Here is a 16,741-nt window from a genome sequence, read left to right on the forward strand (position 1 = left end):
TTAGAAGAGGTTCCACTAGTGGACCCGGAAAACAGGCCACAACTACAGAAGTGGTTCCAAAAATTTTTGAAACCCACCACTGACAGACAGACAGACACACACACACACACACACACACTCACACACACACACAGAGAGAGACTCACACACAGAGAGAAAGAGAAAGAAAGGAAGAAGGAAAGAAATAAAAAAAGAAAAAAGGAAAGAAAAAGTGAGAGAGATGAAAGAAAAAATGAAAAAGCGACAGAGAGACAAAAGGAAGGAAAGAGAGAGAGATAGAACACATGGCTGGCAAGCCACTCCCACCAGGTCACATGGCCGGCAAGCCACTCCCACAAAGGAGGCCACACCCACAGAGTAGGTTTGCAAAATTTTTGAAACCCACCACTGCCGTGAAAGGTTTTTTTTTTTTTTTAATACAACGATGTAATATTTGATGTTTGAAGGACAACATGTATATCAGGTATAGGAAATAGCACCTACCCCTCTCCTAGAAGAAGGAAATAGTTTAGTCAGAACTTTTTTAAAACTTATTTTAGCTTTCTTTTTTACTACCAGTTTGCCTGTGCACACAAAATGAACCGGTATCAAACATCAGAGTATTTCACCTCTGGTTCTATCTCTAAACTGTCTTCCTCAAACATTCTTAGTGCATGTTCACCATCTGTAACCTTGAATAAATTGTGAGAAGCAGTGCCCTTTTTCAAGGCTTTGGTTGAATTGCTCTAATTAAAGGATCCCTTTGGTTTTGTCAAGGCTGGAAACCTATTTAAAGATCACCATTGTAGGGAGTGTGCAAAGAAAACTGTGAGATAAATGCACCGAGGAGCTCTTTTATCTCAACCAATATGTAAATCAGAACACAATTTCCCCTTTAAAGGAGTCAGAGGGTTTTACTTTTAAGGCTACACCCACTTCACAAATTTTGAACACTTTCCCGAATCGATTCTTCTCCATTCATTAGAGAAAGCCAAAATGACCCCATGGCTGCAGTTGGTCTTCTTACTTGCATCCCTCAGAGGTAATTGTTTCCCTCTATAGGGACTTTCCTTCCATTTCTTGTATACAGGAGATCTCAATGAAACACTTTTCTTTTTAGGAGTCCAATCTCAAGTCCAGTTGGTGGAAACTGGAGGAGATGTGAGAAGACCTGGAGAGTCCCTCCGTCTCTCCTGCCAAGCCTCTGGATTCACCTTCAGCAGCTATGAGATGAACTGGGTGAGACAGGCTCCAGGAAAAGGACTTGAATGGGTGGCATATATATGGTCTTCAAGTCTTTACTACTCTGACAAAGTGAAGGGACGCTTCACCATCTCCAGGGACGATGCCAAAAGCCAGCTGTATCTGCAAATGAACAGCCTCAAAACAGAAGACACAGCTGTCTATTACTGTGCGAGAGACACAGTGAGAGGAAGTGAATCTGAAGCCCATCAATAACCTTCTCTATCTCTGAGCAGCTCTCAAATTAAGAAAAAGCACTCATATATATATGTAGGAACATACTTTTTTAAATCATATTTTAATTTCAAAACTTCAGTTTGGAATGTAGACATGAAATAATTCTTGGCGGCTGGTTATATACTTTTATTTTATGATTGGAAGGGAAAAAAGGGAATAATTCCTTCCTTTCATCCCTTTGTTTATATCCTATATCGATATTATGACTTATTTAACTATTAAGAAAACCAGTTTAAGGTTTGTTCATCTCACAAGTTGTTAGTGCAATATGCCACTTTATAGAAAAGTACTTAAAGTCCTTTATGTGCTCTTTCCTTTTCCAAAATAATTTCCTGGTGAATATGATGCATGCCATTGTTAAAATGTCCATGACTGGGAGAGACATGGGAACAAGATCAGCCAATGAATAGGCATAGCAACTAAGTCACCCAATGGGAGCTTAGACAGATCTGAGTCTGTTCAGAAAATTGAAACAGATACTTAAGCTTGAAGTCTGGGCATGGTTTAGCAGATAACTGAAACTTAAGCAGTCTCCTGCTGTGAAAAGTAAACTAGCAGACTGTCTGGGCTTGTCTACTGAAATGAAACTAACTGCTTGTGTTTGCCTGTAACTCTCCTGCCTTTTGTTTACTTGGAAGAACCACCTGTTGTTATTGTACATTTATTCATCTATTCTTATGTATATAAAGAAGTTAATGAATACAACTGAATTAGTTATCTCTGTGTGCTTTCTGCATTTAAATTTTGTAACAAACTGGGGCTTCCTGGGAGGAGCCTGCTGGTGGTGGCAGCAAAAAAATCAGCTGCCTCCGAATTCCTGGCTATGTACCTGTTTAGAGGATCTTCCATCTGACGTCTTATCAGGTTTTCTTATCCTTCAGGCAAGAAGAAAAGAAGAAATTGTTTTGCTGGCAAATGCTCTTCGATTTTTGCAGCTTTTGTGCTTGCAGGGAAAGGGGGGCTAGCCCAAGGCAGAACGGCTGTCCGTGCTGGGAATTTCAAACTGCCTTGTGCAGGACAAAGTAGGTCTTCCCCACTCAGTTCAAAGTTTTGTTTGATTTAATCTTATCACGAGCTGAATCCGTTTCCGTGGTCAATAATTGTTTATCAACATTTTAGCTTCTTTTCTTTTTCTCCTCCAAAAAATTATTTACTTAGAGGCTTTTAAAATGGCGCCGAGCAGGCTGGTTTCTCCGGTAATAATGAACACTTTTTCTTAATTCTCACAAGAATTCAAAACAAAAGAGATTGCTTATCATATGTTTTGGTTTCACAATAGGCCAGCAGAAGCTTTTTAATTAGTTTCATTTCTACAAGAATTTTACTCCTTCATTAACTTTGCTTATCTGGAAGTTAAATGGTGATGAATCTGCTGAACGGTCTTGTTACAATGTTTACTCACTGAAAGTTTTGCCAAGCCTTAAACTTCAAAATAAAAGGGGAACTCAGCCTCTTTACTTAAAGCTGCATATTCAGGCAATAGAGTTTTATTAATTGCAGGCAGATAAATTTTGAAATGGCTTCAAAACCAAATATTAACTTGAAGTCGTAAATTTTTTTCTTATTACTATTTAAAATACCAGCTTCAATTTTGTAAAAGGCTTTCTTATCCAGCTGCGTTACAAGATGGCGATTTTATAGCTTCTGCGTTTGATATATGACACACTCAATCAGCTCTATTCTCCTGAAGACTTCTCCTTATTAACTGTTAAAAGTCTATAAATAGTATCCCATTTAAAACCGAGGGGAGCAGAGACTTTGTTTGTTTGCTTGTTTGTTTGTGCGTTTTTTATAATGGCTCCCAAATCGAAGCAGTCTAAGCGTTTCCTTAATAATATATCTCAAGAAATTGTTACAAAATCGCTGCCCTTGCCTCCCACGCCCTCTACTGGAGATCTCTTAATGCAAGAATTTCTTTTTGAAACCCTTAAAGAGTTCAGACAGGAAATTAAACAACTTTTATTGGACTTATATGATAAACTGGATGCCAAGATTGCTCAAACAAGGGAAGATATGATCGGAGTTATGACTGTTATGACAGATTATGTTTCTGAAATGGAGGACAAATTGGAACTTTTGGAAAAAGCTAATTCTAATTTGACATCTAAAATTCAAACGTTACAACAGGAAGTTGAAAATGCTCAAAAACAACTCGTTATGATAAATTACAATAAGACTGCGTTTGCAATAAGAGCCAGAGGATTGCGTGAAAAGGAACAGGAGAATTTGAAACAGACCTTTTTTGAGGCTTTCAGACGTTCGGTGGGAAGTCCGGGATTTAACTTTGATTGGCAGATTCAAAAAATTTATCGCCAGAACTCGTGTGTAGCAAAACAATGACAGCTTCCGAGGGACATAATTATATATTTCACCACAAGAGAATCCAGAAATGCGATAATACAGAAGTTCTACAATAACAGGCTGCGAATCGATGGACAGGACTTGATTGTTTTTAAAGAAATACCATCTCAAATATTAAGAGCAAGGAGAGACTACACTTTCTTAACTGAAAAACTCAGAGATTCTCAGATACAATATAAATGGGAAGTGCCATCTGGTATCACAGTCACATTTGAGAACCAAAAATATCATCTCAATTCTGTTTGCGAAGCCCGAGATTTTTACTACAAAACTCTGAAGGCAGGACTTCCTGATTCACCCGGACTTGGAGAAAGACAAGGAGAAGGAGAAAATAAGCAGCGGGACACGTGGCTACAAGGCGGAGGGTGTTGCTTTCCCCTTCCGGAAGGGCAGAAGAGTAAAGAATAAAGATCCAGCTATGCCTTTAAAATACTTCTTAAATTTTTAATCTGAAATTTCAGGACTCCTGTCTGGTATAAAATGACAAAGCTGTATACCGAAGAAGAGATATTGAGACTGAAAGAAGCAGTGCTGAATTTGGACATATATTGCATGGGACTTATATAAGACTTGTTTGAATCTTAATTTAAACTGCGCATGATCTATTCTTTGGGGCGAGGAGAGCGGAGATCGTAGTTTTCTTGGATTGTGGTTTGGGATGAATGGAGTCGGGTGGCGTGGGGTAGATGGAAGGGTAGTGAAAATTCAATTAGATTACCTTGATCCAGAATGTAAGCTGATTTTTGTATAAATTGTTATTTGAATACAAGGTTAAGAAAGATTATCTGGAGAGTCTACACAAGGATGGAGTAAATATGAGAGGAGCAATGGATGAGGATAAAATATATATGTGGACACGGGTAAAGGCAGGATGGGAGGTATAAAATTTATATGCGGAAGCGGGCAAAGACATTGTTTAAGATTTTAAAAATAATGAGAAGCTGAGTTTAATGTTAGAGAGTTTATTGACTTCTCTTTCTTGGGGGGGGGTTTCCCCCCTTTTTTCTTTTTATTATTCTTTTCTTTTTTGTTCTTTTTATTATTATTATTATTTTGTAACTTCTAATCTATTTGGTTTCAATATACTCCAGACTTTGCTTGATAAAGAACGATGCTGGGAATGGGATCTGGGAAGTCGGAAGGGGGTCAGGGAGGGGGGTTCAGGGGGTGGGGGGGGAGGGTGGAAGTATAGACTCAATTTTCAGAACAATGAATGCACTTGGATACTGTTGCTTTTTTTCTTTTTTTTTCTTTTCTTCTTTCTTCTCCTTTTATTTTTCTTTTGTTTTAGTACAAAACAAATAGACCAATGAATACTAGAAATACACTGAAGCGAGGTGTAGAGGGAAAGAAGAGGGGGGAATTAAGAGGGAGTGAGAAGGGAATGTAAGGAGGGTGAGATGATGGGAAGGGGAGAAAGGAATGGCTGAGGTGGAGGGAAAGTAGAAGAGGGGATTGTTGGAAGGGAGAAATGAAAGTTGGAGGGGTAGAAGGAAGGGTGTATGTAGGATAGAAGTGTTATGAGTTGTTTATTGCTTTTTTTTTAACTGCACAGTATTTAAGTGATTGTATAAAGGAAAATGAAAATGTAATAAAAGATTAATCTTGAAAAAAAAAATTTGTAACAAACTGACAGCCACCACTTCCTCATCACTTACACCAGGGTGTAGCAATATTACCGTCAATAATATTGGCCATGTCGGAAGAGGTGCTGTGCCCAAATGTGATCTCATCATGAAGGTTGATTATATCTTCTATTTGCTTAAAGGTTCCCTCAAAAGATCTCAAGCAAATTTAACTTCTGAAGAGATTAACATTCTTATTAGGAAGTGTTTCTGGGTTTAGAACAATTTTTACAGAACAGTGGTTCTCAAGGTTTCCCCCCCCCCCATGGAAAAAATCTCTTTAAGCAAGTGTTTTTTCCACTGCGACTTCATCCATCAGGGCAACCTGGTCTACCCAAATATGGGATGGAGCATATTGCTCCTGCTTTCACTTTTCAGCCCCAATCCAGGAGCCTTTGCAAGCAGTCGCTTTCACAATAAAGTATTTTTATATTGATTCATATTTTACTGGAGGGACGTGGTGGCTCAGTGGCTAAGACAATGAGCTTCTCGATCAGAAACGTCGACAGTTTGGCGGTTCAAATCCCTGGTTCTGCATAACGGAGTGAGGTGTTGTTACTCGTCCCAGCTTCTGCCAATCTAGCAGTTCGAAAGCACGTAAAAATGCAAGTAGAAAAATAGGAACCACCTTTGGTGGGAAGGGAAAAGCATTCTGTATGCCTTTGGTGTTTAGTCATACCGGCCACATGACCATGGAGACATCTTCAGACAATGCTGGCTCTTTGGCTTTGAAACGGAGATGAGCACCATCCCCTCCTTTATGCAGAACTGCTGAACAGCCGACTTTTCTGATTGACAAGTTCAGTGTCTTAGCCACTGAGCCACTGTGTCCCTTATGTACTTGTATGTGCATGTACTCCAGTGTACTATAATAGTCCTGATTGTTCCTCAGACTGGAACCTCATTTGAAAAGCATGTATGAAGTCCTTGTGCAAAGAACTATACAATTCAATGCACCGAGGAGGCACATTTATACCCAGTGATATGTAAATAGAGGCACAATGTCCCCTTCAAAGGAGGTAGTTGGTTCTCTTTCCAGGTTACACCCACCAACACAAAGTCTGTGCTCTTCTCCAAGTCTTTTGCCATCAATTCCTCTCCAATCTTTAGAGAGAGCAAATATGATCCTATGGCTAAACCTGTTATCCTTAGTAGCAGTTCTCAGAGGTACTACAGTTGTTTCCTCCCTATCCAGTTTCTTTCCATTGTGATTCTTGTATGCAGGAGAGCTCACTGAAACATCTTTCATTTTAGATATCCAGGCCACCTTGGTGGAGTCTGGAGGGGATGTGAGAAGACCTGGAGAGTCCCTCCGTCTCTCTTGCCAAGCTTCTGGATTCAACGGCTACAGCATGAACTGGGTGAGACAGGCCCCAGGAAAAGGACTTGAATGGGTGGCATACATAAGCACTGGTTCTGGCACAATTAGCTACTCTGACAAAGTGAAGGGCCGCTTCACCATCTCCAGGGACGATGCCAAAAGCCAGCTGTATCTGCAAATGAACAGCCTCAAAGCTGAAGACACAGCAGTTTATTACTGTGCAAGAGACACAGTGAGAAGAAGTGAAGTAAAAACCTAAAATTCTTCAGGACAGCTCTGCAAGTCAATTCAGCCTCAGAAGGCTGCCTTTTTCTATGAGGGAAACTGACAAAACTGCCCGATTGCCAAGACAAGAAAGAACTGATAATGAAAATGGGTGTGTATGGGTGTGTGTGAGAGAGAGGGAGGGAGGGAGAGAGAATTGTATTCCTTAGTTAGAACTCTTTAGTCATTTATTGGATTTGTAGTTCAGTCCTCAGATCTGCCGCCTTCCACATCTGAGAGATTTGAAAGTTTAAATATGTTTAAAAAGATACCTTCCTCTATCAGTAGAAATGTAGCTATTTAATAAAATAAGGATTCTCTAAAACTCCTGATAATTTTATGGAGTGTGAAACCAAGGAAGGGTGTAGAAGCTAGAATATAAGTAGTCCTCTCCTCTTCATTTACCTCCCCTCCCCCCCTTCACTATTCTTCCCCTCCCCCTCCCTCCCATCCCATATCCTAATTACTCATTGAGAATTGATCACTTTTAGATAAAAACCTAAAATTCTTTCTTTACTTTTTCTTTCATCCTTTCCTTTTCCTTTCCTTTCATTTCCTTCCCATCCATACCCTTCTTCCTTCTTCCCTTCTACCTTCCCTTACCTTCCTTTCCTTTCCATTTTACAATACAATACAATAGCAGAGTTGGAAGGGACCTTGGAGGTCTTCTAGTCCAACCCACTGCCTAGGCAGGAAACCCTATACCATTTCAGACAGATGGCTGTCCAACACCTTCTTAAAGACTTCCAGTTTTGGAGCATTCACAACTTCTGGAGGCAAACTGTTCCACTGATTAATTGTTCTGTCAGGAAATTTCTCCTCAGTTTTAAGTTGCTTCTCTCCTTGATTAGTATCCACCCATTGCTTCTTGTTCCCCTTTCCTTTCCTTAATCTTCTTTCCTTTCCTGTCCTTTCCTGTCCTGTCCTGTCCTATTCTCTCGTTTCCTCCTTCCCTTCCCTTTTCATTTCCCTTCCCTTCCTTCCCTTCTCATTGTTTATTAGACTGTGTGAGTATCTACTGTTTCCATAAAATCCTCGCCATAAAGGAATCCTTGAGTTCACTGTACTTTTGCTTTGCTAAATGTAGAGCAACCTGAATTAGTTGAAGAATCCAAAGAGATTTTTTCAGTATAACTCGGTCTACCTAGAGATTGTGTATTTAATGCACACTTAGTGCATGCTCATCATATGTTAGCTTGAATCAATTCTGAAAAGTGGTGAAAACATTTTCAAGTCTTTCCTTTAGTTGTTCTAATTGAAGGATGCCTTCAGTTTTTTCAAGGCTGGAATGTTACTTCAAGATCACCTTTGTAGGAGCCTACAAGGAAAACTATTGAGATAAATGCACCAAGGAGCCCTTTTATCTCAACCAATATGTAAATCGAGGTGCAATTTCCCCTTTAAAGGAGTCAGATGGTTTTACTTTTAAAGCTACACCCACCAGCACAAATCTTGAGCACTTTCCCAAACCATTCCCTATCCATTCTTCTCCAGAGAAAGCCAAAATGACCCCATGGCTACAGTTGGTCTTCTTACTTGCATCCCTCAGAGGTAATTGTTCCCCTCTATAGGGAATTTCCTTCCATTTGCTTTTCTTTTATACAGGAGATCTCAATGAAATACTTTTCTTTTTAGGAGTCCAATCTCAAGTCCAGTTGGTGGAATCTGGAGGAGATGTGAGAAGACCTGGAGAGTCCCTCCGTCTCTCCTGCCAAGCCTCAGGATTCACCTTCAGCAGTTACAGCATGAACTGGGTGAGACAGGCTCCAGGGAAAGGACTTGAATGGGTGGCATATATATGGTCTTCCAATCTTCACTACTCTGACAAAGTGAAGGGACGCTTCACCATCTCCAGGGACGATGCCAAAAGCCAGCTGTACCTGCAAATGAACAGCCTCAAAACAGATGACACAGCCATCTATTACTGTGCAGGAGACACAGTGAGAGGAAGTGAATCTATAGCAAAGCAAAAACTGCCAATTTCACGTAACATGTTTTTCAGAGTATAAGATTTTGAAGAGACAAATTAAAAAAAAATTTGCACTCTGCAGACCTCCCAAAAATGGCCCATTTCTCACAAAAATGGGCCCAATTTTTTTCCAAAAAAAGTTCATGAATATCCTTTAGGAGGCTTGTAGAATGCTCCCGGGGGTGGGATGGGGGGCAAAACCAGGCAAAACCAGCCCATTTTTTGTCCAAAAAAAGTATGCATAGCCTTTAGGAGGCTTACTGAGTGCTCCTGGGGATTGGAGGGGGGGAGTAAGCAAAAAAGGGCACATTTTCCGCTCATTTCTGCCCTTCCCAGCCCCCAGGAGCACTCTGGAAGCCTCATAAAGGCTATTTTGGTGAAGGGGACAGGGTTTCGGGAGGCAAAAAAATGCTGTATTCAATGTATAAGATGCACCCAGATTTCCAGCTTCTTTTTTGAGGGAAGAGGTGCGTCTTATACTCCAAAAATATGATAGGCCTGTCTTTGAAACCTTAAGATTCTTACAGTTAGATTCCTGCCCCCCTTGGTCAGGTTTCACACCAGGGGGAGCTGTTCTCACAAAGCTCGCTGGCGGCCAGGGCATGGAAATCAACCATTGTGTACAAATCATATCTCCTTTCCGAGGCATATCGTTTCCATCTAGTATACTAACTGATTCACCAAATCGGTCTCAGGAGAATGCCACATCTCAAAGAAATCTCAATTTCCTCCTTAAAGCCATGTCTGATTTCAAAACAGATGCGGTTTGCAAACTGAAGATGCCTGAAATGTTTGCAAAGTATCAAATGTCACATCCTCCCAAGAGATGGTACAATATGAAGTTATGATGTGATTACTTTAATTGTGACCTTGAAACTTCTGTTCCTTGCCAATTGTGATTTAAGCCTTACTGTGTATGCAGCTAATATGAGTTTCTTCCATGGAAAACCTGGTTAAGGAAACACAGGTTCTTGAACTCAGATATATCATTTGAACTGCTTTACCATTTTTAGATGCTGTCTCTAACATGTCTGTTTAAAAAAGGAAATAGTCCATTCTTTCTCTTTGGGGCTCCGGACCACTTTCCTTAGGCTTAACCTTTCAGTGTAGTATTCATGAACTGGAATAGGGCTTAGTAACAAGGTCAGCCAATGAGGGCTGTTTGGAAACTGAAAAAGTATTTGCTGTGTGAGCAACAAGGAGACAGCAAGGAGCCTGGGCGTGGTTTAGCTCAACTATTCTGTACTAAAGCTCTGAGCTCAGAAACTCTTTGCTGCTCCTAACTGAAACTGAAACTGTTCTCTCCTCTACCTGTGTTTGCTTTTATTTACTACCACGTTGGAAAACTTGCTTTAGGTATTGTATATTTACTTCATGTGTTATATTATATATAAAGAGAAGTTAATGAATCCTGTTGAATCAGTCACCTGGGTGTGCTTTCTGGATGTGATTGCTGCTACAAACTCTGACATAACCCAAAATACTTTCTCTTACTTAATGTAAAGGCCTTTGTGTGCAGAATAAATTTAAAAAGAAAAAAGTGACTCTTGACTGTTCTTAACTTTTGGCATTTCAAAATCACCTTTATCAGACATTCAGCAAAGTTGATTAGGGAATTTGAGACACCTTTGACACTAGATCAGTGATCGTAAACCTTTTCCGCACGAGTGCCCAACCTGTAATATGTGTGCATGTGCCGGAGCACTGGAAACCCAAAGACCAGCAGGCTGGCTTGCACATGCCTGTGTTTTTATTGTTGTTAGGTAAGCTCCCTATAGGGAGAGCGAGTACGTTCAGCAAAGTGTTGTGAGAGTTGTGTTGGAAAACACACAAACCAGCATACAGAGACATTGCAGTTTAAATAGCCTTTTACTTTGGTGGAAATAGAGGTATCAGAGTCCATCAAACAGTCCAAGTCATACATGGATAAGACAGTCAGTCATCAACGTCTTTCAGTTAAGGGATAATCCAAATAACATAGTCCAGTATCCTAAAATCAGTTCAGAACTGAAAGTTTTCTAACACTTGCAAAACTTACAATAGCTCACGGCACTTCCAGATCAGCCCAGCATCTAACGAACAGAGAGCTAACAGTCATTCTGGCTCCCTCTTATGGCCGATTGAGGAAAACATCAGACAATCACATTTTACAGCATGATTTAATGAAACAGGTAAAACATTGTTACATGATTTATATATTGCCAACCTAACCGTTAGAATTATATTCCTAACAGTTGTTTTGGGCTGTTTTTCAGCTGTTTTAAGACTGTTTTTGGACCATTTTAAGGCCCTTTTCTCGCCGGAAAATGCCCTCAAAATAGGCTAGGTTTTTTGGCCATTTTCGTTGCTGTTTTCAGGCTGGTTTTTTGGGCTGTTTTCAGGCCAATTTTTGGACTGTTTCCAGGCTGTTTTCCAGTGGTCCATTGCCCATGAAGACCATCTTCTGGAAACCAGAAGATCAGCTGGCAACAGTGTGTATACCCACAGAGAGGACTCTATGTGCCATCTCTGGCACACATGCCATAGGTTTGCCATCACGGCACTAGACTGTGGATGTACAATTCATCTGTGAGTTTCAAATTGTGCCTTCTGGTTTCTTCTCCATTGTTCTTTTGCATTTCTTGAAAATAATGTGCACAAGGGAACAGTTGTAAAGTCTGTGCAAAGAGAATGTCCTAAGGGGTCTATTTATCTTAAGCGATATGTAAATTGAGGAATAATTTCCTCTTTAAAGCTCAGGGTTTCCCTCTTCAGGCAACACCCACCAACACAAAGTTTGTGCTGGTGATTTCCAGAATTCTCTGCTATCAATTACCCTCCATTCATCAGAGGGAGCAACAATGTTCCTGTACTTAAATTTGGTGTCATTTCTATTAATGCTCAGAGGTAATCATTTCTTAACCATTTGGGTTCTTTTTCTTTTAATTCTTATATGCAGGAGAGCTGACTGAGACTTCTTTCATTTTAGGAGTCCAGTCTCAAGGACAGGTGGAGACTGGAGGGGATGTGAGACGACCTGGGGAGTCCCTCCGTCTCTCCTGCCAAACCTCTGAATTCACCTTAAGTAGTGCCTACATGCACTGGATGAGAGAGGCTCCAGGAAAAGGACTTGAATGGGTGGCCCACATAAACCCTTCCAGTACTAGTTACTATTCAGACAAAGTCAAAGGCCGCTTCACCATCTCCAGGGACAATGCCAAAAGCCAGCTGTATCTGCAAATGAACAGCCTCAAAGCTGAAGACACAGCAGTCTATTACTGTGCAAGAGACACAGTGAGAGGAAGTGAATCTGAAGCTTAGCAAAAACCTTCCATTCCTTAAAGCAGCCTGCAAGTCCTTTCAGCTTCAGAAGGCTGCATTTTTCTGTGAAACTAACTTCCAGAGGAAGAAAGAGATGGTGAGATAAAAACTCAATTATTAAATCCTGCAAACAGAGAGACAAGTCTGGTTCACAATTCAAAAGGGTTTCTTTACAGAAAAATAAAAAAAATGTTTGCAAAGGCGGCCTCTTAGTCTCTTCCCAAATGGACTGATTACAAGGAGAGCAAAGAATAGCATTCAAACAATACCTTTTATACATTCTACTTCCAAGAAACTCTCCCCCTCTTGCTCATTTAAGTCATTTCTTTCATCATTCCATACTCTAAATGGTCAACTTGACAATTTCTTGAGAGGCCCCTGTCTCTTATTTGGTTTTTTCTGGTGCCTGAGCAGATGGCTTCCTATCTAACTTGTAAACGGCTTGGAATAACAAAGGTTATCTTGTCCTGTTTACTGAACACATTTTGTGGTTAGCAAAAGCATAGTTACATATTACACATTTTAGGCAAGAATATTATGGGTTATACATTAAACATGGTAAAAGAATACAAAAGCAACCTTTTAATATTTTATAAAAGTGTAACTTAATATCATTTCCTTCAAGATGATCTTGGAATCAGCAGCTCTCAAATTAAGAAAAAAAACACTCATACAGATGTAGACACATCCTTTTTTAAATCATATTTTTTTCAAAGACACTTTTCTTTTTTGTTGGGAATATAGATATGATATAATTCTTATTGGGTGGTCATCTACTCTTATGTTGAGATTGGAAGAAAAGAAAGCAATCATTCTTTCCTTTAATTCATGTGTTTTAAATCCTCTTACGACTTATTTAACTGTTAAGAAAATCAATTTAAAATTTGTTCATCTCACGTGAGTGCAATATGCAGTTTTATAGAAAAGTGAAACTCTCCTTAAAGTCCTTCATGTGGTCTCCACTTCTTCTCCCCTCCTGGAACAGAAGAACCTGGAAATAAGAAGACAAAACTTTTGCCAGACCAATTCTCGAATATAGCTCATCTGCCTGGAATCCACACTGTATATCGGACATTAATAAAATCAAGCAAGTCCAAAGATATTTCACAAGAAGAGTCCTCCGCTTCTGTGCTCACAATAGAATAGCTTATGAGCCCAAAATTTTGGTTGCTAAGCAAGAACATTGTTAAGTGAGCTTCACCACATTTTACCCAATCCATGACGTCTCCTGGTGAGTGACATCAACTTGGCAACTCCCACCCAGTCACATGACTGTCAAGCCACTCCCACAAAAAAGGCCACACATACAGAATAGGTTCTAAAATTTATTGAAACCCACCACTGCTGATGCCTATTGATCTACTGCCATTTGCAGTGTTTAGAACTGTTTTGGTGGACAGGAGCTGTGGCAAGTAATGGGAGCTCACCCCATCAGACGGCACTGGGGTCTCAAATCAGGGCTACCAGCTTTCCACCGAAGTAAGCCTAACTTTCTCCTATGTCTGTGTTGGCGAACCTATGTCATGCGTGCCACATGTGGCTCACAGATCCCTCTCTGCAGGCATGCAAGCCATCACACCAGCTCAGTTCTGCTGCGCATGCACACGTGTCTCCCGCCAACCAGCTGATTTTTGGATCTCTGGCACATATGCACGGGATGCATGAGGGAGATGTGCGTGCATGAGCACGGAATGGAGCACACATGCAGGGGTCATGCACACATCCATGGAGGCCCCAGAACAGTGGCGTGTGCATGTGCAGGCGCATGAGGGGAGGGCAGGCAAATTGCATTATGGGTGTGCATACCTGCACACCTATGGCATTCAGCACCAAAAAGGTGAGCCCTCACAGTCCTATGTATTCCCAATAAAAAGCATGATGGTTCTGTGACTGAACTTCATTTAAAATCCAGGTGTGAAATCTATGGCCAAAGATATACCGCATTTTCGGAGTATAAGACACACCAGGATTTTGAAGAGGCAAATAAAAAAAAAAAACGTTTTTGCATTCTGCAGACCTCCCCAAAATGGCAGATTTTTCATGAAAATGGGCGCATTTCTTTTTTAAAAAAAGGGCATGAATAGCCTTTAGGAGACTTGTAGCGTGCTCCTAGGGGCTAGTGGGGGTCAAAATTGAGTAAAAATCAGGCCATTGTTTGTTCATTTCTCTCCTCCCAGGCCCCCAGTAGCACTCTGAAAACCTCCTAAAGGCAAGGCATGGCCATTTTGGTGAAGGGAGTAGGGTTTCTGGAGGCAAAAAATGTTGTGTTCAGTGTATAAGTCGCAGCCAGATTTCCATCCGCTTATTTGAGGGGAAAAGGCTCGTCTTATACTCTGAAAAATATGATATATAAGCAACTGCAGCGGACTTGTTTCTATGTCAGTTATTTAAACCAAGACACAATTTCCTCCATAAATGAGCCACATGGTTTTCCTTTTCAGTCTACACACCCCAACACAAAGTTTGGGCACTTTCCATAATCTTTTCTGATCCCTTCAATTCATTGAAGAATAAAGAATAATTCTCATGGGTGAAACTTGACATCCTTACTAGCAGCCCTCAGAGATAATGCTTTCCTTTCTGGAGAATTTAGTTCCATTTGTTCTTTTTGTGTACAGGAGATTTCAGTCAAGTACCTTTCTTTCTAGGTGTCCAGTTGAAGGTTTAAGCGTCCTGGGAAAAGGCCAGGATTTTTCACTCTATTTCTCCTGCCTTGCCTCTTGATTAGCTTCCACACCCATTACATGAAACGGCTGACAGAGGCACCTGGAAACAGCTGCAATAGATGGCATCAATCAAAGGTTCTATATTATTTACTGCACGGATAAAGGGAAGGGATGCTTCACTCTTTCCAAAACCAAATTCTATTAGCAAAGGACACAGCTGATTATTTAGCGTTATTTGAAAACCACACTTGTAAAGTCTGTGCAAAGAAACCTATAAGAGAATGCCTGGAGGGGCCCATTTATCTGAAGTGATATGTAAATTGAGGCACAATTTCCTCTTTAAAGCTCAGGGTTTCCCTCTTCAGGCAACACCCAGCAACACAAAGTTTGTGCTGGTGATTTCCAGAATTCTCTGCTATCAATTACCCTCCATTCATTAGAGGGAGCAACAATGTTCCTGTGCTTAAATCTGGTGTCCTTTCTATTAATGCTCAGAGGTAATCACTTCTTAACCATTTGGATTCTTTTTCTTGTAATTCTTACATGCAGGAGAGCTGACTGAAACTTCTTTCATTTTAGGAGTCCAGTCCCAAGTCCAGTTGGTGGAGACCGGAGGGGATGTGAGAAGACCTGGGGAGTCCCTCCGTCTCTCCTGCCAAACCTCTGGATTCACCTTAAGCAGTGCCTACATGCACTGGGTGAGACAGGTTCCTGGGAAAGGACTTGAATGGGTGGCACACATAACACCTTCCAGTGCTACTTACTATTCAGACAAAGTCAAGGGCCGCTTCACCATCTCCAGAGACAATGCCAAAAGCCAGCTGTATCTGCAAATGAACAGCCTCAAAGCTGAAGACACGGCAGTCTATTACTGTGCAAGAGACACAGTGAGAGGAAGTGAATCTGAAGCTTGGTAAAAACCTAAAATTCATCAGGACAGCTCTGCAAGTCAATTCAGCCTCAGAAGGCTGCCTTTTTCTATGAGGGAAACTGACAAAACTGCCTGATTGCCAAGACAAGAAAGAACTTATAATGAAAATGTGTGTGTGTATGGGTGTGTGTGAGAGAGCGGGGAGGGAGGGAGAGAGAATTGTATTCCTTAGTTAGAACCCTATAGTTGTTTATTGGATTTGTAGTTCAGTCCTCAGATCTGCTGCTTTCCACCTTTGAGAGATTTGAAAGTATAAGCATACCTTCCTCCATCAGTAGAAATGTAGCTATTTAATAAAATAAGAATGCCCTAAAACTCCTAATAATTTTATGGAGTGTGAAACCAAGGAAGTGCATAGAAGCTGGAATATAAGTAGTCCTCTCCTCTCAACTTACCTTCCCTCCTTTCCCCTTCACTATTCTTCCCTCCCCCTTCCCTCCCATCCCATATCCTAATTACTCATTGAGAATTGATCACTTTCTAGTAAGAACTTTTGAACTCTTTTGTTCTAGGTCCAATTACAGAGTTTGCTGGAAGAAAATGTAATTAAAATGGCTTGAAAATTTCAGTTTCATCTTCCCTGTTTACAAAGTGATCTGGCTTCATAAAGAACTATTACTACTACTACTACTACTACTACTACTACTACTACCACCACCACCACCACCACCACCACCACCACCACCACTACAATGAATGTATTTTGTCCCTTTAGTACCGTGGCAGATAAAAATAAATGAAACCAGATGATCATTTGTTTACATATCTAAACCGCCATAGAAAAATTGAGGAAGCATCTGGACCCAAAAATCTTCCTCGGAGAATTGGGAAGTTGTTGTCCTCACC

The 16,741-nt window shown here is 40.6% G+C and overlaps 1 pseudogene and 1 gene segment (V, D, J or C); both read left to right on the plus strand.

Annotated features, from left to right (window-relative positions):
- The first annotated feature begins 942 nt into the window (after positions 1–942).
- Positions 943–1,437, plus strand: LOC116521940. The segment is given in 2 exon segments: positions 943–1,021; positions 1,100–1,437. Coding segments are annotated over 2 exon segments (384 nt in total).
- Positions 1,438–8,534: 7,097 nt separating this feature from the next.
- Positions 8,535–16,529, plus strand: LOC116521941 (annotated as a pseudogene).
- Positions 16,530–16,741: the final 212 nt, after the last annotated feature.

Source organism: Thamnophis elegans, chromosome Z (genome assembly GCF_009769535.1).
Source record: "Thamnophis elegans isolate rThaEle1 chromosome Z, rThaEle1.pri, whole genome shotgun sequence".
NCBI lineage: Eukaryota > Metazoa > Chordata > Lepidosauria > Squamata > Colubridae > Thamnophis > Thamnophis elegans.